Source organism: Leopardus geoffroyi, chromosome X, assembly GCF_018350155.1.
Source record: "Leopardus geoffroyi isolate Oge1 chromosome X, O.geoffroyi_Oge1_pat1.0, whole genome shotgun sequence".
Lineage (NCBI taxonomy): Eukaryota > Metazoa > Chordata > Mammalia > Carnivora > Felidae > Leopardus > Leopardus geoffroyi.
In genome coordinates this window covers 41170932-41192260 of record NC_059343.1, presented here as the reverse complement: position 1 = coordinate 41192260, position 21329 = coordinate 41170932, and the positions used below count along the sequence as shown (strand labels likewise).

The following is a 21329-nucleotide window of genomic DNA, read 5'->3' as shown; positions in this document are numbered from 1 at the left end:
GGGATGCTGTGCCCAGACTCCTGACCCACAAAAACTGAGATAATAAATGTGTGCTGTTTAAGCCACTCATTTTTTTCTTCAAGTTTTTTTAAAAAGTTTATTTGTTGAGAGAGAGAGCGAGAAGAGAGCGAGCGCACCTGAGTGAGCAAGCAAGCAAGCATGAGCAGGGGAGGGGTAGAGAGAGAGGGATAGATAGAGAATCCCAAGCAGGCCCTGCACTGATAGTGTGGAGCCTGACGTGAGGCTTGAACTCACAAACTGTGAGATCATGACCTGAGCCGAGATCAAGAGTTGGATGCTTAACTGACTGAACCACCCAGGTGCCCCTTCAAGCCACTAATTTTGTAATAATTTGTAATGTAGCAACAGTTAACTAATACACTCCTTTTCCTTTGCAGCTAAGGAAGTCTACTCATAGAAGTGAAGACACAATGTCAGTTTCTCATCATTTAATTATCCCAGAGGAAAGTCTGTAGGATCCACTAAACCAAGTCCAAGTGCAACCCTGGCACTTTGCTGTCCTTGGGGCAGAAGATGACCAGCCTCGCAAGGAGTGATCCATTCTCCTTGGGCTGGAGGGTAAAGACCCATCAAAGCCCACAGCCCAGATCTTCAACCTAGTCCTTCCCTTCTCCATCCATCACCTCTTCATCAATATCTACTTGCACTGCCTCCCACCTGCCAATTTAGCTCTCTCCAATCACAGACCAGATCTTTGGGTCCTTCCCAATTCCCCAACTCTGGCTTCCCTTTGAATTCTTGGTTAGGGAAGGTTTTATATTCTAAAGCCAGGTACTTAAAAGTGTCATCACCAAAATGAAATCAGTGTGAAGATTACGGTTTTCCCAAAGGGAAAAGAAAATGGAATCTTTCTTAAAAACCAAAAAGTTCATAGGAAAACAAGTCTATCCACTGGCACATAGCTTAATCCTCACATCTCCAGGATCTGGGCATTGGAGGTATGCAGGCATACATCTACAAATTGAATATCTGATCTCACCTCAGCAGGCTTCTTGTGTTGTTTTGGAATTTTTGACTTGCTCCTATACATTGAGCTGGGAGTAAAGGAAGTGGAAGGACCTGAAAAAGATAATTAGAAAAAAAAAATACTGAGACTTCTTATTTGCTGATATTACTAAATGTCATATAACTCAATGTCATCCAAGAGAATATGAAAGGTATTAATGGAGAAGAGCACAGTGATCTCATACCACTGAAGAAAACAGTTAAATTGCAATCAAGAAAGACTCATAATGGAGTTTAACCACATTTATAGATGACCTCCCAGCATGTAAAAGCTTTGACACTGCTAATGCTGAGGAGATTTGATTGGGTGTAATCATACCTCATAACATTTTGGAATAACATGATTCATGTTCCACCTGGAGAAACAATATCTGCAAAAGCAACTGGAAAACCTAAAAATGTGAGGCAAGTAATCTGTATCCTTCAGCCCTCCCCCAAATGCTACTGTTAATGAGGTTGTTGCCTTTTACAAATGATGATTCATCCCATCAAACCTTTAATACCTGAGTTACAATTAGACTTGTGGGGCCCTCAATTTATGCTCCCATACTTTTTTGTCCTTTCCAGAAAAGCACTGTTAAATCATTATTAGATTTGGCTTCTGTTGTTTTCATAAATGAAAAGTGAAAAAAATGCAATATGCCACAAAAAACCCAATCCTCCCACCTAACTTATCTATTTCTAATGAAATTTAAATAAGAAAAATAATACCCCAAGCTTTCCTTCCTAGAAACATTTTTTTTTAACCACTGAAAGAAACATGAAAGAGTTTAAGTCAAAGAATAAGTCCTCAAAGAGTATAGATACAGAGATTACCACCTGTTGGCCAGTTCTACTCACAGTCATCTGAACTGTCACTGCTGCTGAGAGTTCTATGGCGTTTCATCCTGGAGCATCCTGGGAAAGAGAACAACACTGAATAAAACAGTCAATACACACGACATCCATCCCAGGGGGCAGTCAACACTGCCCTATAGATCTCAAGAAGCAGTAGCAGGCAAATCACACAAATCAAATGATTTCTGTCAAGAATATCCTCAAATGACCTACAGTGATGGGAGAAGATTACTATCACGTTTTCCAATACAGAAGGTACTAAAGACTGGGGAGGCCACATATAGTTCTTAGGAGGAAGCCCATGCAGCAATGGATTAATGGTCTAGAATCGGCTGGAGCCTCAGGTGTGACCACATCACTGTCTACCCAAAAGCGGGGATAGCCATGGAGCCATCACCAGCCAGGGAACCCCAGTCCGGGAGGAACAAGAAAGGAAAAAGCATTTGCAAGGCAGAGCTGTCAAGGGCCAAGGTCAACAAGTGAGGCATGTCCCACCTTTAAGAGCACAACTACACTACTCTTCTGTCTGCCCCTTTTCCCTCTTTTCTCCCTGTCTCCGTCCCCCAAACAACTAGCCTAATTTAAAATTTTATCTATCTATACATCACAAGGAATGTTGTTAAAACACTCCTATACTGTGACAAATGCAGAATGGTTTTGACTAAACCTTCAGTGCCCTTCCTTGTGTGTGTGTGGCCAATGGCAGATAAAAAAGAGGCACCACTTTTCTGGGAACATACCAGCACTAGAGTATAAGAAAAAAGGAAGGCACTGAAAGTTAAAAAAGAAGTATCAAAAAAAAAAAAAATGAAAAGACAGTGATACAACCAGTAACTGACGTTCTTTTATGTGCCACAGTATACAAGATGCTATTAGGGGCAATCATGATTCCACAAGGAATAAAGGTCAGGACTACTGCTTTCGAGCCACTCATCTACCAAGGAGATAGAAACCCAAGTACAAGGAGAAATGCCTCCCTTTCTGGCCTTTCTATCACATTTTCCAATACAGAAGGTACCAAAGACTGGGGAGGCCACATATGATTCTTAGGAGGAAGCCCAAGCAGTGTGAAGAGCTTCACCAACCCACTCCACAGTGAAACTGGTGAAAATTACTTAAAAAAGAAGCAAAAAACTATTCATTTAAAATCCCTGGAAATGGCTCAAAGGGCATACAGCAAATAAAGCAGCCCTTATTAAAGAAAATCAACTAAAACTCGGTAAGTAAAGAAAGAATTTGTGGTATATGGACCTAGAACCACTTTCCTTCACCCCCTTTCTCAGCACAGATCTCATACCAGACTGGTACGGCCAAGAACACAGAGCTCCCTTTCCTCCAGCTCCCACTTGGAAGGCTTTCTTCCTGGGAGGCGCAGGATGTCAGCATTTTTCACCCTGTCCCGGCTACCTGTTGCTGAGGTTAAGTTCTACACAAGAGTAGCTGAATGGTTGGGCCTTTCTTCTTCCCCCACTCGTGGGATGGAGGCTATGCCTTGGGTGTGGTGCCACTGAGAATACAGAGGTTCCAACTGCCCTGACTCCAGCTCATCGAGTGGGGATTCTACGTCAGGAGAGGCAAACCTAGGAGACCTGAGGCTGCCACTCAGAGGGAAGTACATCATCTTCCCCACCCTCTATCCTAGAGCTATGGCTCAGAGATTTTTCCCAGGGAGAGAGGCAGACCACAGAAGAGAGGGCTCCAAATCTCTCCCCAGTGGAGCTGACTTCAGCTGGGAGGAACAGTCCTGGGGTCAGAAAAAAATCTCAATACTTATCTCAGGAACTATCCCTTCAAAGGAGCCCTAACTTGATTGGATCAGTTTGCATAGCAATTTATGTCCCAGGGTATTATTAAAAACAACAGAACAATCAGACAGTAAGTACTTCAACTTAACAGGCTGGTGTGGTGAGGAAAAAGACTGTCAACAAGAGCCCTGTCAAAACCAGTATCGTCCCCAGGTAACTGGGGCATACCAAAGGCTGCACCTCTAAGGAACAACATCAAGACCTACACTGCAGGGCAAAGGTGGGGAGTAAATAGACTTCAGTAAAATAATCTAGCCTATCCTTAAAGAAGTAAACAAGCAAATAACAATAAAAAGCCTTGGGTGGGGGGTGCCAATACCCAGTGTTGCTACATTATGTTATCTAAAATGTCCAGTTTCCAACAAAAAATTACGGGACATGAAAAGAAACAGGAAACCTATGACTTATAAACCAGAAAAAAAAAAGCAGGCAACAGAAACTGCCTGTGACAGCCATCAGATATCAGATTTAACAGGTAAAGACTTCAAAGTAGCCATATAAGGGGCACCTGGGTGACTCAATTGGTTAAGCACCCGACTTTAGCTCAGGTCGTGATCTCACGGTGTGTGAGTTCGAGGCCCGAGTTGGGCTCTGTACTGACAGCTCAGAGCCTGGAGCCTGCTTCGGATTCTGTGTCTCCCTCTCTCTCTCTGCCCCTCCCCTGCTCGTGCTCTGACTCTCCCTCCATTCTCTCTCTCTCAAAAACGAATAAAAACATTAAAAAAATTTTTAAAGGAACAAAGTGTAGATACATGCTACATAAAACATGTAAAAAAAAAACAACCTAGCAAAACAGTATGCTCGACGAAAGAAGTCATAAACACAAGATCACTTATGTGATTCCATTTATACCAAATGTCCAGCAATAGAAATATTCTATGTCTATTAAACATTACCTCTAGATGGATAACTCATACTGGAATCGAAGGTAGCATATACCATAGAAGAAATAGTTTTATTCTCCATAAACTCTCAGTGAAGAAAGCCAACTGAGCATGGACCGTACCCTCTCTCCTCACTTCCCTGAGTTTTAGGAGACCCACGACTTCTTGTAAGAAAGATATTCCTCTTATCTGAAATTCTGGTCTTAGAAACTTTGGCTAAAACAGTATCTCCATTTTCTTTTCATTAAGTAATGAATGAATTAATGTTTTTTTTTATTTTTATTTTTTTTATTAAAAAAAAATTTTTTTTTTCAACGTTTATTTATTTTGGGGACAGAGAGAGACAGAGCATGAACGGGGGAGGGGCAGAGAGAGAGGGAGACACAGAATCGGAAACAGGCTCCAGGCTCTGAGCCATCAGCCCAGAGCCCGACGCGGGGCTCGAACTCACGGACTGCGAGATTGCGACCTGGCTGAAGTCGGACGCTTAACCGACTGCGCCACCCAGGCGCCCCTGAATGAATTAATGTTTTTATGTATGTATTTATGTTTTTATTTTAATTTCAGTTAACATACAGTGTTACATTAGTGTCAGGTGTACAATAGAATAATTTCCATTTTCTGTAATATCCTATTCTTTGAGTTTGTTATCAAACTGTTCATGACTGAGGGAGGTGAAAATTTTTAAGAATCTACAACATTTTGTGGGTTTTTAAAATTTTTTTTTGCTTATTTTATTTTATTTTTAAATTTACATCCAAGTTAGTTAGCATACAATCATGATTTCAGGAGTAGATTCCAGGAATCAGGAATGATTCATCCCCTATGTATAACACCCAGTGCTCATCCCAACAAGTGTCTTCCTTAATGCCCCTTATCCATTTAGCCCATCTACCCACCCAGAACCCATCCAGAAACCCTCAGTTTGCTCTCTATATTTAAGTGTCTCTTATGTTTTGTCCCCCAAATTTTGTTTTATAAAACTATTACGGTAACATTCACTCTTTGTGAAAGATGAAAAACAAAAAAAATCCTAAATTATCAATACAGAGTCTAGGAAACAGATTATCTAACACCAATTAATACCAGTCCTGGGAAATAAGAAAGTGAACTGTTAATGATTTTTAGAAAAAAAATAAAGCAAGCAAAATTTTTTGGTTTGGGCTGTTATAGTATACATTGATCGGTCTATCCATTTCTGAGACAGCACTGTTTTAATCACTGTAGGAAAATTACAAAGAACAGTAAATGCAGCACAATGATAGTAAGTCTTTAGATCTGTCTTTACTTATTATTTCTAATCACAACAGTCCTATAAATATTACCATCAACCAGCCATTTTACAGATGAGGAAGCTGGGGCTCAGAAATGTTTAAGGGACATGCTTGGAGCCACATGGCCACCAGAGGGCAATGCTGGCAGGTATATTGGGCCTGGGCACTCCCCAGTTGACCCTGAGACCTTAGGCAGGCTGGGTGGATGACAGCAGGAAGGCTGCCCCTTCTCAGCCCAGCCTCCTCAGCGTGACCTTCGAGGCCCACAGTCAATACTCCGGATCCAATCTATCAGGCCTCCTCAGCTGCTGCTCCCTTACCCCCAGCACATTCTAGGCCCAACGTGATTCCATGAACACTTCTTATTTCATACTTGCCAGCTTTGCACGGAGCTCTTCCTTCTGTCTACAGTTCCTTCTCTGTTAACCCTGACCAGGTCTCCCAACCTGGTCCTACCCATTTGTTGGATCCCTTCAATGAAGCTCTCCAGATATCCCTCTCCCACAATTATGCATTCCTTTGTTTTCTATTCCAGTCTCCGTGCATGCTTTTATCAGTGTAAAAAACACCTTACTTACACTGTAAATATTCTTTACACGGTCAGTCCTGCCACTAGACTACAACCATCTTAAAAGCTGGGACTATGTTGGGGCGCCTGGGTGGCTCAGTCGGTGAAGCATCTGACTCTTGATTTTGGCTCAGGTTATGATCATCCCAGGGTCTTGGGATCGAGCCCCATGTCGGGCTCCGTGCTGAGTGTGGAGGCTTGCTTGAGATTCTCTCCCACCCCCGGCCCCGGCCCTCTCCCTCACTCGAGCTAGCTCGCTTGCTCGCTCTCTCTCAAAAAAAGAAAAAGCTGGGACTATGTCACATTCATCTCTTACTCCCAAGTCTTAGCACAGTGTCCTGTACAAAATAAACATTCAAAAGAGTAGTAGATGCTCTGGTGCCCCACCCAGATCCCCTTTACCTAGCTAACATATCCATCTCCCAGCTACTGCCTACTGGCTACTGATGGTTCACAGCTATCCCCCTCCCAAGTGCAGGAGTCTCGTCAGGGAGATTATCCTCTCCCAGTCTCCCTCCCCAGGGCGCCAAGCAGTCAATAATTGTTCTGTACCTTCCCCCCTCTAACCAAAACATGATAAGGCTAGACTTTGCTAGGACCATATCCTTACTTTAGCTCCTTCTTCCCTACCCTCTCGGTCTCACTCCTTTATCAGTTTCTCCTGAGAGCACTCCCCCTCAATAAATCATGTACGTTCAAATACTGTCCCAGGTTCTGCTTCTAGGCACCCACACTCAAGACAACTTGTAAATCTTCATTAAAGTGGTATACTTTGCAAAGTACCTCAATATTTGTTTGTTTAATTATTTGGGGGGGGGGGGGAGAGAGAGAGAGTGCGAGCGAGCGGCAGAGAGACAGGGAGACACAGAATCCGAAGCAGGCTCCAGGCTCCGAGCTGTCAGCACAGAGCCCAGTGCGGGGCTCGAACCCACAAACCATGAGGTCGTGACCTGAGCCAAGATCGGATGCTTAACCGCCTGAGCCACCCAGGCGCCCCTAAAAGCACTTCAAAATAAAATTTTTTGTTAAGCAAAACTATAAGTAAGTACAGTGCAATCTTGAGTAACTTCATGATGTGCCTCAATGTCTTATTTTTGGATATATTATTCAGCTGTTTATTTACTAGCCCTCTTTGCAGGGTAGAGACTTTATAAAGGCATTCTTTTCTTCCTTACCTCCCACAGTGAGTATTCCTTTGTTTTGGCAGAAATGAAATGTGCACCAGGCCTCACTTTGCACCCTTGGGAGCGGTAATTTGACGGCAGTTTTCAGATCTTATTCCTACTACAATCTCAACCAAAATGATTAACAGCATGCTGATTTATTTTAACAGTGACTGCAAGCCAGGCAAAATATAAATGTATACAGTAAATGCCTTCCTTGGGTGAAACTCCCTTTTAAAGGAGCACTGTCTGGAAGTCAACCCAACTGGGATTATTTGGAACTGGAATCTAAGTCTGTGGTTTGGTGGCTACTTGACTCCCCATTAATATTCTCATAGAAGAGCAGGCAGGCAAGGAAAAGTGATTAGCTTAAACACAGCCCTTTCCTTCTATATGCCCAGGAGACAGACTTTTGAAATGCATGGTCAGTGCAAGGGGCTCCTTTTCACTACCCTCTGTGGGGCCATGTAGGAGTTTAAAAATAATCTGAGGTTCTGCTTTAAACATATTCACACCCTTTGACCCAGGAATTCTACTTCTAACATTCATCTTTGAAAAATAATCCAAAACACAGAAAATGATTATGGACAAAGATGTCCATTAAAATTCTACAATAGGGGCACTGGGTAGCTCAGTCAGTTAAGCATCCAACTTTGGCACAGGTCATGTTCTGTCTCTTAAAAATAAATAAAAATTTAAAAAACCCTATAATAAAAATAAATGAAACCCAGCTATCAAACGAAAGAGGAATAATTAAAGCATATTATCTATCATATTTCATTCAATCACTTAAACATGGTATAAAGGGAAACATTTAGGTTAAAACGTTAAGTGGAAAAAACAGTATAAATAATGGTTTTTATGGAGAGATTACATCTATGAAATAAAATATATGGAAAATAGATGAAGGCCATAAACCAATTTACTAACATTAGTTACATTAGTAAAATTAAAGTTGGATTTTGGGGTGGTAAAAACAGTCTTTCCATTTTTTTCCATTGCCCACATTTTTACAGTACATTTATTATTTGAAAAAAAAAAAACTTCTAAGATTTCAAGGTATCTGTCTCTCATGCCGCCCACAAATGATACAGCTGACCTGAAACACTGAGATTATAAAAATAGCTGTCGCTGTCATTCAAAATGGACATTAACCAGAGCTGGGAAAAATCCAGAAAAGCATAATACAATCAATTGGATAGAGAAGCCTCCATATTTTTAAAAGTTTATTTATTTTGAAAAAGAGAGACAGAGACAAAGAGAGAGAGAGAGAGAGAGAGAGAGAGAAAGGGAGGGAGGGAGAGAGAGAGAGAGAGGGAGAGAGAGAGAGTGAGGCAGAGAGAGAGGGAAAGAGAGAAACTCAAGCAGGCTCTGTGCTGTCAGCACAGAGCCGGACAGGAGGCTCAATCTCACAAATCATGAGATCATGACCTGAGCTGAAATCAAGACCCAGGTGCTTAACCATCTGAGCCACACAGGTGCCCCAAGAGAAGTCTTCATATTATAAAGGTAGTCCAAAAAGCACAAAACTTTGCAGTATCTGGAGACATTTTTGGTTGTCATGAGTCAGAAGGGGGGGAGGTGTTACCGGCATCTATGGGGCTAGAGGCCAGGGAGGTTGCTAACCATCCAACAACCCACGGGATAGTCTCTTATAATGCACAGATGTATCTGGCCCAAACTGTTAATACAGCCAAAGTTGAGAAATCTTGCTCTAAAAGGATGAAGCAAAAATAGATAAGACTCAAGAAGGGTTTAGAAACGACTGGCTTCAGTTCATTCACCCTGTCACAGAATAAAAGTAACAAAGGGGCGCTCTTTGAAACCTAAAGGCAATTTTTATCAAAAAGAAAGCAGGACTTTGAGCAATGCTTAGGGAACTTCGAGAACTCACCAGTTCAAGAAGTGGAACAGAATGAAAATGTAAACAGGTTCAAGAAGGACTGAGATAAAATCAAGGAGGATAAATCCATGATGGTATTTGGAAGTAATCCTTAAGTAAAGAAACATCTGAAAGTCCAGCTCCCTTAGGCTTTCAGGAAAATATCCTTTAGAGCCATTAACAGAGACAGACGTCTGAGTTAGGTCACTGGTCAGACCAGAGCAGAACACTTCTTGCATCCTTTAGGGTCAAGTCCTGCCCATGTGGGCAAAGAACCTCCTAAACTATTCCTTAAACAGAAATTAGGAATGTTATTAATGTGTTTCTTGAGCTGATTAGCTCTGCTTTAGGGTAAACAATACTAACCTCCAGGCTGAGGCCATTTGAGTCTACTGCCTATGGTTTAATTCAGAATTCACCCCTCTCTACGAAACGATTCAATCCACTGCTGCTTCAGTGCTGTGGAAACAAAACTTCCCTTCAAGTCTGTTCACCTCGCATATCTTTCTCCTCTGCCACATTTCAGTAGTCCAGTGACTAAAGCCATATCTATCTAGAGACTGAGTAAACAAAATATAATCAGAAGAAAAAAGAACATAGCCTACATATTTTACTGCTTCTCCTCATCCCCAACAAATCTTTGTCTTTAAAAAAGAGATACCAAAAGTTGGAGCAGATGAACTTTTCTGTACTTTCTTAAGGACCGTCTTCATCTCAGTCATTTGTCATTTTAAAGCTTGTTTCTTAAAAATCAAGACACATCGTGTGCCTCATGAATTCCCTGTGACCAGATGAGGAGGTTGGAGGTCAATCAACTCTTTTCCAAAGTCTCCAAAATGCATTAGAGAAAAAAGAGGAAGAAAATATGAATTTACCTAGGTAGGTTCCTGCCACTCAGAGAAGTATTTCCACTGTCAGCCACAGTTATCTCTATTACCAGGAAGCAGGCTTACCCTCTTCACTTTTTTTTAAGTGTTTATTTATTTATTTTGGGGGGGGGAGGGATAGAGAGAGAGGGAGAGACAGAATTCAAGCAGGCTCTACACGGTCAGCACAGCACCCGATGCAGGGCTCAATCTCGTGAACCATGAGACCATGACCTGAGCCGAAACCAAGAGTCAGATGCTTAACCTGACCCACCCAGGCGCCCCTTACCCTCTTTAATATACAGACTTGTTAACAAATTATTTGGGAATTTCAAACCTCCTGAGTAGAAACCATCTTGCATGGAAAGGCCAGGCTGGGAAGTGAGTTTAAATCAGGGTTCAGTAAACTTTTTCTGGAAAGGACCAGCTAGCAAATATTTTAGAGTTTATGGACCATATGGTCTCTGTTGCAACTACTTAAATCTGCTATTGTAGCATGAAAGCAGTCACAGACAGCACATAAACAAATGAACATGGCTCTGTTCCAATAAAACTTTATAATACTGAAATTTGAATTTCATATAATTTTCACATCATGAAATATTATTCTTCATTTTTCAACCACTTAAAAATGTAAAAACCATTCTGAGCTCACAGGCCATACAGAAACAGGTGGCAGGCGAGATTTTGCTCACAGGCCACAGCTCGCCAACCTCTAGTCTAAACTACAAGAAACCTTTATTTTAATGAAAGAAAAGTATTGAAAATTGGAAGCTTACAACTGAATTATCACTCTCTTAACAGCACCCCCTTCTTCCTAACCTCTCAGCACACTGTTTGGCTGACACAGACCTCACTGGAAGGTTTCAGCCTGGGTGGTCTATTCTGTGATATTATCTTGACAGATTTTAATGGTCCTAGGTCTTTCTAAATTAAAATCTGTTTGATGTCTTTTAAGGGAAAAAAGCCCCAGTTCCAGCAAGTTTTTAAAAATTAGCACTACGTGTTCTTTTTAATTTATGTACATGTATTCAACAATTTCAACTACCCAAATAAGTAGGTTTGGCATTTTAAGAGTAAAAAGAGATATATGTACAAAACATGAACCCTTTTGAGAGAAAATACCATTTGCAAATAAGACCTCTTAAGAAAAAAGTAAATCGGTAAGACTAGCTTTTACTATGAAATACATAATTCTTTCTCCAGATAGAAACTCAAACAATTTTTAAAAATAGCGGTTTCCAATATGTCTTATCTGCTGCTGTGAGTTGCTTCCACATTGAAATTTTTGTTCACATGTACCCCTAACACATTTATAATATCTATCCAATTTAAAGTGATCATCAGAATTAGGAGGAAAAAAATAACCCTGGTTATATTAAAACCTTGGTTTTAGTAACAATAAAAGGCATATCAGCCTCACATATAAAGTCAAAGAAACAGAAACAATCCCAAACTTACTGAGCAAGTTCAAATCCACTGCACACCAACAGTTCATACTGTGCTACTAAAGAGGGCAGACATTGCAGTGGCCACCAGAACTGAGAAACCAAGTCCTCTGGCTCCCTCAGGGCCAGGGTCACAGGACCAGGTGCACTAGACACATTGTCACAATGGCTTGGATGATCACAGCCGAAAACTGGTAACCAATGACGTGTGACAAACCAACCAGAGAGGGGTTTCGGTGTTAATCCCAAAATCAATCAAGTTGGTTGGGGGTGAAGTGGAGGGGGGAGTGAGGTTAAACTCTCACCTCTGGTTTGAGCAATGCCTATGGCAAAGGAGCAGTCAGATATGCAAACTGACACACAAGGGAAAGAGTCAGTACTGACTTTGAGGGCAACAAAAAGTGAAGGAAAATGAAATACGGAGCTACAAATTTTCCTCAGGAGGAATGAAAGGGACTGCGCCCCAGATGCCAACACAGGTTAAGCCCCAAGAAAATGTATCTAGCCTCTCAGCAGAGGTTCTCCATTCCCATTACCCACTGGAATCATCTGGGGACCTTGTAAAATTCCCAGTGCCCAAACTGCACCCATTGCCAATTAAGTCAGAATCTCTCAAAGAACCAGCTTTTGGATTCACTGTTTTTCTCTGTTGTTTTTGTTTTCAACTACATTAACTTTTCTTTCCTTTATTATTTCCTTCCTCCAGCTTGCTCTGAGTTTACTTTGCTCTTCTTTTGTTCTATTTTCTTTAGGTTGAAGCTTTGGTTATTCATTTGAGATCTTTCACCTATCCCTCACATAAGCATTTAGTGCCATAAATTTCCCACTCAGCGCTTATTTAGCTCCATCCTACACGTTTTGATATGCTGTATTTTCATTTTCATTTTCATTCAGGTCAATGTATTTTTTTCTTTTCTTTTAGACTTCCTCTTTTACCCTTGGATTAATGAGAAGTGTGTTATTTAGCTTCCAACTGTTTGGAAACTTTTCTGCGGTCTTCCTGTTTTTGATTTCTAGTTTGACTGCATTATGGTCAATGAATATACCCTGTATAGAACTGATATAATTCTATGTCAATTAGATCTGGTTGGTTGCTGGTGTTATTTCTTCTATATCCTTGCTGATTTTCTGTCTAATGATTCTATCAGTTACTGAAAGGGGCACTGAAACTTCCAACTCTAATTATGGATTTGTCTTTTTCTCAATCTAGTTCAGTTTTGCCTTCTGTACTTTGAAGCTTTGTTATTTGGTGGATACAAATTGAAGGGGGGGGTGGTGGCTTACTAGGTTGAGCGTCTCTTGATTTCAGCTCAGGTCATGATTCCAGGGTCATGGGATAGAGCCCTGCATCGGGCTCCACGCTAGGTGTGCTTGCTTGAGATTCTCATTCTCTCTCTCCCCCACAAAATAAAAATTTAAAAAGTCCATCTAAGATTGTTGTGTCTTCTGGATGGACTGACTCTTTGAATCTTTATGTAGCATCCCTCTTGTCCTTGGTAATTTTCTTTGCTCTGATGTCTAATCTGTCTGAAATTAGTAATGTAGCCACTCCAGCTTTCTTTTGATTGGTGCTTGCACAGTATATCTTTTTGCATCCACTTACTTGTAAACGACCTGTATCATTACATTTAACATGGGATACAGTGAAATGTGTTCACTCCATCTTGTCTGGAACAGCAAATTCGCTCACTCTACTGTTTTTGTAACTCCTCGCATTAAATTTAGGCATTATCTCAAAATCTCTCATTTCAAAAAATTATCTCCAAATAAAAAATTAATGATTAAAAAAAGGAAATACATGATAAAAGGGCATCTTATGTTCCTACCATATCTGGAGAGTATTAAATTAAGAAGGACTTGTGAGACTTTCACTTACTGCATTCTCCTAGAAGAAGGAAAGAAATGGGCTAAAAAAAATAGGTAAAATTTACAGGCCTGAGTGTAACTGGGAGGCTGACTACCTATCTGGGGGCCAGTTGGTAACAAGGAAAATCAGTTGGTTAACAAGAATGTAACTATTTTTCATTAAAAGATCAATATTCACCACACCTGGTGCTCCTGGTATTTCTTTGTGGATAGGAGCTGTTTTTCCTGCATTTTCTAGTTTCCCTGTCTGGGTTTTAGTTATTTTACTACTTACTGACATTTTCAAAAGGTTAACAGAGGGAATTTAAAATGTATATATAACTTGAGAAGTAATAAAACTCTCATTAATTAGTTATACCACTTGTTAGTTCTGTAAAAGAAATGATGAGTGAGAAAGCTGGAAAGTACTGACTAAAATGTGGCTTTCTGAGAATTAGTTGTGTTCAGTCATTTATGTCATTCATGCTTCAGTGCCCCAGGAAGCCAGATTTGGATACAGGTAAGTAGTCATTTGAGACAAAACTGCAAAAGGTTACCCCTGAACTGTTTTAAATGCTAACCAAAGAGATCACTAAACAATCTAAGATAAGGATTAGAGAGCATAGCTGGAAACTAATTATCTCCTCTTGGCCCTAGGAAATTAAACCTCTGTGTAAACTAAAAGCACTCATATAGGAATATGAATCACAGGGAAAAGGAAACAGGTTTTTCTTCTTCTCTATCCATTTCTCCTATCATCTCAGTGCTATTTCGATCATTCCAAGTAACTGTTTTTATAAAGCGATGGACAGATAAAAAAAATAAACTCTCAAAAATTTAAAATAAAACTCATTGTTGCTGTTGTGTGGAAAGTGACTACCCTTCTCAAAAACATCTGTGAGCCCAGGCTGTGGTTGATTGTCATGACGATGAAACTTTCCTGGACACTAAGACTCAATATTTTCTTATCTGAAAATCTGCAGTTTAATTTCATCCTTCAAGATCAAAGGCACATAAATTGACTTGGCCCATTGATTTGATGAATCTACGGAAAGCTGCCAGGCAAGACAAGTCCACGGAATAACTCATAAGTTGATAATGTTTAAAACAACTTTGGAAAAACTGTTGAGAACTGAACAGAGGCTAAAATACCCAATGTCAGTCACCAATCTATCTTTCTACACAGCTCACCAGAAAAGACCTAACCTCTACTTGACCACTCAGTGAGGGAGCTCACTATCTCAAGGCAATCATTCCAATTTTTAGACAGCTCTAAATGAAGAAATAACTTTCTATGAACAGAAAAAATCTGCCTTTTAAATTCCAAATTTAATTCTGCCTTTATACTAGGATTTATACCTGTTAACAGGTTCAAATCTCTCCCTACCTTTAACCCCAAACTCTCTCTTGACCCTACATCATTTTTCTCTACTTAACATCCAATTCCTTTCTTTCCCTTATCTTACAAACTCCTCAAAATGTAGTCTATGTTCTCTCTTCCCCTCCCTGCTTTCAGTCACTCCTCAACAGGCTTCGACCACACCACCGTTCTTGAAAAAGTCACCAGTTTGAGCATATTTCTCCACCCTTGTCTCTAAGTACCTGTATGCTGAATTTGACATACTGATCACTCCCTCCCTCCTTCCCACCATCCCTCTTGAAACAACTGCCTTGGTTTCCAAAGGGTTTTTCCCAGATTCCCTATGTTGCTCCCTAATATCCTTTTCTTCCTCTGTCTTATAAGTGATGATGCTTTCCCAAAGTGCCCTACACTACACACATGCTTATGGCACCAAGGAAGGAAACAAAGCAAAAAAGAGGGAGGGGAAGAGGGAGAAGAAAAAAAAGAACAAGTCCAAAACCCCCTGTCAACCATACATATCAACCTGGAAGATGATCAACACTAAGGTCTCCATTGGTACCCTCCTTTATGTGGTCACAAAATCGAGAAAAGTCTCCTAATTCTTTCCTTTCTCTCACCTTGGATCAGTCATCAAATCTTGCCAAGTTAAACTCCGAAATAATCTTCTAAATCAATATTCCCCTTTTAACCTTCATTTTCCTAGTTTGGGACCTAACCGCCTCCTAAAACCAAGACTATGATAGGAGCTTCCTAACTTACTGATTTCACCTTACACCCAACTGCCAAATATTATCTGAAACATAAATTAGACTATGTCCCTTCACTGCTGAGAGACTTCAATGGCTTCCCTTTGCTCTCAGATATTTTTTTAAAAAATTATTTATTTTGAGAGAGAACAGAGACAGAGGGAGAGAGACAAAATCCCAAACAGGCTATGCACTAGTCAGCACGGACTCCCACGTGGGGCTCAAACCCACAAATCTGTGAGATCACGACCTGAGCCAAAATCAAGAGTCGGATGCCCAACCAACTGAGCCACCCAGGCGCCCCTGCTCTTAGATCTTTTTTAAAAAATGTTTATGTATTTTTGACAGACACACACACACAGACACACACACACACACACACACACACACACACACACGTGCGTGTGCGTGCAAGTGGGGGAGGGGCAGAGACAGAGGGAGACAGAATCCGAAGCAGGCTGCAGGCTCTGAGCTGTCAGCACAGAGCCCCATGCGGGGCTCGATCTCATGAGCTATGAGATCATGACCTGAGCCAAAGTTGGAAGCTTAACCAACTGAGCCACCCAGGTGTCCCCCCACTTTTTAATGTCGAGATCTTTATTAAGGTCCTCATGAAGGCCAACAAGGTCCTCCACAATCAAGCTGCATCTACTTCTACAGCTTTATCCTTCACCACACTGCCCTGGTTTTATGTTCTAGCAACACTGAATCTCTGTAGTTCCCATCCCCATGCTGCTTCTCACCCATATACTTTATATAATCATACCATCCCTTCTGCCTGGAAGGTTCTCTTCTCACTTCCTCACTTAGAAACATATAAACTCATCCTTATAAGGCTTAGAAAACATGTCACCTCTTCTAGAAAGCCTCCCTTGTCTGACTCATCCACACCTTGACAATCCCAACAGCAATATGCCCTAGGAATGGCCTGTGTATAGCACCATCACTAACTTAAACTGTTTTGGGACCACCGATACATATATTTAAAAAATCTCCAACTAGAATAGGAGTTCCTACCAGGCATGGGCTAGGTTTTTTTTGAAAAATTTGTAATGGATGTTATTCTTCCTTTATCTCTTTGAAAACCCTACATTTTAGGGGCGCCTGGGTGGCTCAATCGGTTGAGGGTCCTACTTTGACTCAGGTCATGGTATCGTGGTTCGTGAGTTTGAGCCCCGCATTGGGCTTGCTGCTGTCAGCACAGAGCCCTCTTGGGATCTTCTGTCCCCCTCTCTCTCTGCCCCTTCCCTGCTTGCACTCTCTCTCTCAAAAATAAATAAATCTTAAAAAAAGAAAATCTTAAACTTTAAAGTCATTCTAGAATTATTCTAATTGGGAGTGGGAGTAAAATGCTTCTTATTTGCTGATTGCTAGTTTGGACAAGTGTTCTCACTTTGAAATTTTAGTTTGCAGGCTAACCTTGGAAAAGTTCATTTACCCCCTTCTTCATTCACCCTCTCCATTGAGAGGTGTTTCCTCCCAGGATTCTCAGTCCCATCTTACCAAGAGGGAGAAAAGTACAGATTTAGACAGTAAGCCAATAATAAATTTGTCTCTGGCCCTCAGTCTCTCCCTGCTTTCTTACCTGCCACTCTGAATAGAAGTAACATCTTTTTCTGTCTCTGTCCATAGGCAATCCTTGACTTCACAGTCAGGGATCATTTCCTCCATTCACTGAATGTTTTGATCCCCATGATCTACAGAAATACAATCCCCAGACATCTCTACCTTTTTCTGGATCTAGAGTCCAGAAAATCAGTAACTAGAAGCCCATGACTAATAGTCTCCATTGACTGCTTGATGTGTTTCTGGTTCAGAGATTTACTTTTCTTGATCACAGATACGTCTTTCTAATTTTATTTATTATCACTTTGTTTAGAATGGAGATACGAGTTTAAAGTATGAAATCAGATCCATCTTGACCAGAAGTCCTTAGGTTTAAATTTTACAAGTACTACATAATCTTTTAGATCAGGGATCATTCAGCAAACTACAGCCCCTAGGTCAAATCTAGCTCACTGCTGGTTTTTGGTACAGCCCATAAGCTAAGAATGGCATTGATGTTTTTAAATGGTTGAAAAAAATCAAAAGAAGAGTAATATTTCATGACATGTAAAAATTATGTTAAATTCTTATTTCAGTATCCAAAAAGTTTTATTGGAATACAGTCATACTCATTCACTTATGCTTTCCAGTTATCAACTGCTATGTAACAAACCAGTGCAAAACAGGGGTGTCTGGGTGGCTCAGTCAGTTAAGTGTCTGACTCTTGATCTCTGCTCAGGTAGTGATCTCAAGGTTCATGAGTTTGAGCCCCGCACTGGGCAGCACGGAGCCTGCTGGGATTCTCTCTCCCTCTCTCTGCTCCACCCCACTCAAAATAAATAAATAAATAAGCTTTAAAAATTAAAAACAAAACCACTGCAAAACAGAATGGCATAAATTCATCTCAGGAATTCTGTGGGTCAGGAATTCAGATAAGGCATGACAGGAATGGCTTTTTTCCTGTTCCAAGATGTCTGGAACCCTCAGCTGGGAAGACAAACAGCTGGAATCATCTGGAGGCTTATCTGGCACCTTTGACAGGGATGACTGGGCTCAGCAGACACCATCTCCAGCATATGCCCACATAAGGCCTCTCCAGCAGAGGTGGCTTGAGGGTAGTCAGACTACTTACATGGAGCTCAGGGGTTCCAGCATGAATATTCTTTTTTTTTTAATTTTTTTAACGTTTATTTATTTTTGAGACAGAGAGAGACAGAGCATGAATGGGGGAGGGTCAGAGAGAGAGGAAGACACAGAATCTGAAACAGGCCCCAGGCTCTGAGCAGTCAGACCAGAGCCCGACGCGGGGCCTGAACTCACGGACCGCGAGATCATGACCTGAGCCGAAGTCGGACGCTTAACTGACTGAGCCACCCAGGCGCCCCCCAGCATGAATATTCTAATGAACAAAGGCAGAAGTTGCATTGCCTTTTATGACATAGCCTCAGAAGCCACATAGTCTATTCTACTGGTTGAAGCAGTCACAAGCCAACCCAGATCTAACTAGAAGGAGACACAGGCCCTGCCTCCTGATGAGAGTAGTGTCAAAAAATCTGCAGCTATGTTTTAAACCTGCGTTTATGGTCTTCATATCATTTAGTAGCAAGGATCCAGAATTAATGACTGACTTAAAGTGTGACAAGCACACGTATCAGAGCAACCAAGTTTCAAAAAAAAAAAAAAATTCAGCTTCACAAAAGGACTGTCATCAAGGCCCTGACTTGTGAACAATTTTAATACTTTTCTATTTGTTTCTGATCAGCCTTTAACTCTGAACATACTGAACATACAGAACATAGGAGTTTTTAAAATTTTTTTTCCGAACACGTGAGTTTTTAAATGTTACAGAAGTAACTGAAGCTTTTAAGAAGAGTAATCTGCACTTGTGTCATAAATAGCAAAAATGGTTCCAATTCTCTACCCTTTTCGTTATTTATGCCCTTTCAAGGTGACTCTGAAGCTCCTTCCTACTCCTTGAGTCTAGACTGGCTTTGTGACTTGCTTACAGCAACACAATACAGCAGAGGTGAGGGAGTGCCAGCTCTAGGCCTCGGCCACAGGAGGCACGGCTACTTCTACTCAGTTTTAGAAACCCGCCCAGCTACCACGAAAACAAGTCTAGGCTAGCTTGCCGCAGGAGGAGAGATGTAAAACCCAGTATTCCTACCTGCTACCACTGCCCCAGCGGACCAGCCAACCTCAAAAGCAGAGCTCCCTGCTGACCTGTAGTTAATGCAGGCATAAGGGAGACCAGCTAAGAACAGCAGAACCACTCGGCTGAACCCAGCTCTAATAGCCGACTCTTAGAATAATGAACCAAATGATTACTATTTTGAGCCACCAACTTTTTTTTTTTTAATTTTTTTTTCAACGTTTATTTATTTTTGGGACAGAGAGAGACAGAGCATGAACGGGGGAGGGGCAGAGAGAGAGGGAGACACAGAATCGGAAACAGGCTCCAGGCTCTGAGCCATCAGCCCAGAGCCTGATGCGGGGCTCGAACTCACGGACCGCGAGATCGTGACCTGGCTGAAGTCGGACGCTTAACCGACTGCGCCACCCAGGCGCCCCGAGCCACCAACTTTTGAAGTGGCTAGATACACAGCAATAGTTAACTGATAGAATTTAGAAGGCAGTTTTTAATGACTAACCGTAAAATGGAAATGCCATCACACACTTCAGACTCACTACACTGAATGACCTCGGGCAACGAATGATTCTCCAAAGCAGGAACTACTGCCAGGCTCCACTGAGAAGGGCACTCAAACTAACGCCACGATCCCAGGGGTCAGACACCTGACCCCAGAGAAGAAATCTGTAATAGCAGCCATATAAATAGCAAACATCACTCCATCTGCAATCTTTCATCTTACCTGATGCCAAGGCAGCCATAAGGTGCCCCCTCAGGCCAGAGGGAAGTGGCACGTGCAACCAGCAGTTAGCCAGTTAACTAGAATGTCAGAACAACACATCCCACATCCCTAATACTTTACCTGAAGAGAACTTAACATTGCTATTAGAATGCCTGTTCCTTTTAGCTATAATCCCCATCCTCTTTATTGGCCCCAGTGTTACCCTTTGGTGCTCTCCAGTAAAGGCAGGGCAGATACCAATTCAAAAGATTAATTATACTCAGGTAACTACACATACACACACACACACACACACACACACACACACACACACACACACCAGAATTCACACATCCAATTACAGGTTAACTTCCAAGAGACCCTCTGAGGCAGCAAATATTTGTTCCAACAATGCAATTTCTCAAAATACTTAGGACATTTTTTGCTTGAGTTTGCTTTCTGTTCCTTTGACATATCATATTCCTTTGACTAAGGTCAATGGAAGCAAATTTTTTCCTTTGAAGATGAATTTCAGTTTTGGACACAATCACATGTCATTCAAAGTCCATTCAAGTGAACATGCAACTCAGGTGTGTAAAACCAGTTTTAGTCACTAACAAGTTGGGAAAAGAAACTGCAAGGCTGATTTATAATTCCAATTCTACAGTTATTGGCTGGCAGGTTAAAAATCTGTAAGTACAAAAACCCTTCAATGGCTCCCTGCCGCTTACAGCACAAATTTCATACTCCTAGGCCTAGTATCGAAGGCCCTCCACAGTGTGGCCACAGCTCACCTTTCCAGTCTTATTTTCCTTGTGAAGTCTCTTTGCTAGGGAAGCTAAACCCCTCACTGCTCCCCACTCACATGTCCTGATGCTTTCTTGCATCCATACATCTGTTCACACTCTTCCCCTGAACCGCCCTCTATATCCATGTCATCTGTCTCTAGACGTGATACATTGCCCAACACTGTACGTGACTCAAATAAATATTTATTCAATGAATCAATTCCTTGGATGGCTTATAAAATGGCTCTGAAGGTAATTCCACAAAGGAGAGCTCCAAAGACATTCTAAGCAAGGGGATAAGTAACTAGCCTTCAACATGTATTTTGAGGATGAAGTAGGAAACATTGGAACGGCAACTGATTTGTAGTCATGCCTAATGACTGCCTAAGAAGGCCTACTCAATCAGGTACTGAGCCAGAAATGAACTAAAAATTCCA

At 41.3% G+C, this 21329-nt stretch overlaps 1 protein-coding gene across 10 annotated transcripts in view; it reads right to left on the bottom strand.

Moving 5' to 3' along the window:
* The window catches only part of JADE3 (jade family PHD finger 3), a 137433-nt gene that overhangs the window by 62628 nt on the left and 53476 nt on the right, over positions 1-21329 (bottom strand). For all 10 annotated transcript variants that reach the window (XR_006711171.1, XM_045473245.1, XM_045473252.1 and 7 more), the window contains 2 exons: positions 1867-1923; positions 1001-1080 (listed from right to left, as the gene is read on the bottom strand). Coding sequence is in view for 9 of the 10 variants with exons in the window: in XM_045473245.1 (XP_045329201.1) it covers positions 1001-1080; positions 1867-1912 (126 nt within the window). In the remaining variant the exon portion in view is untranslated. The remainder of the gene's footprint in view (positions 1-1000; positions 1081-1866; positions 1924-21329) is intronic.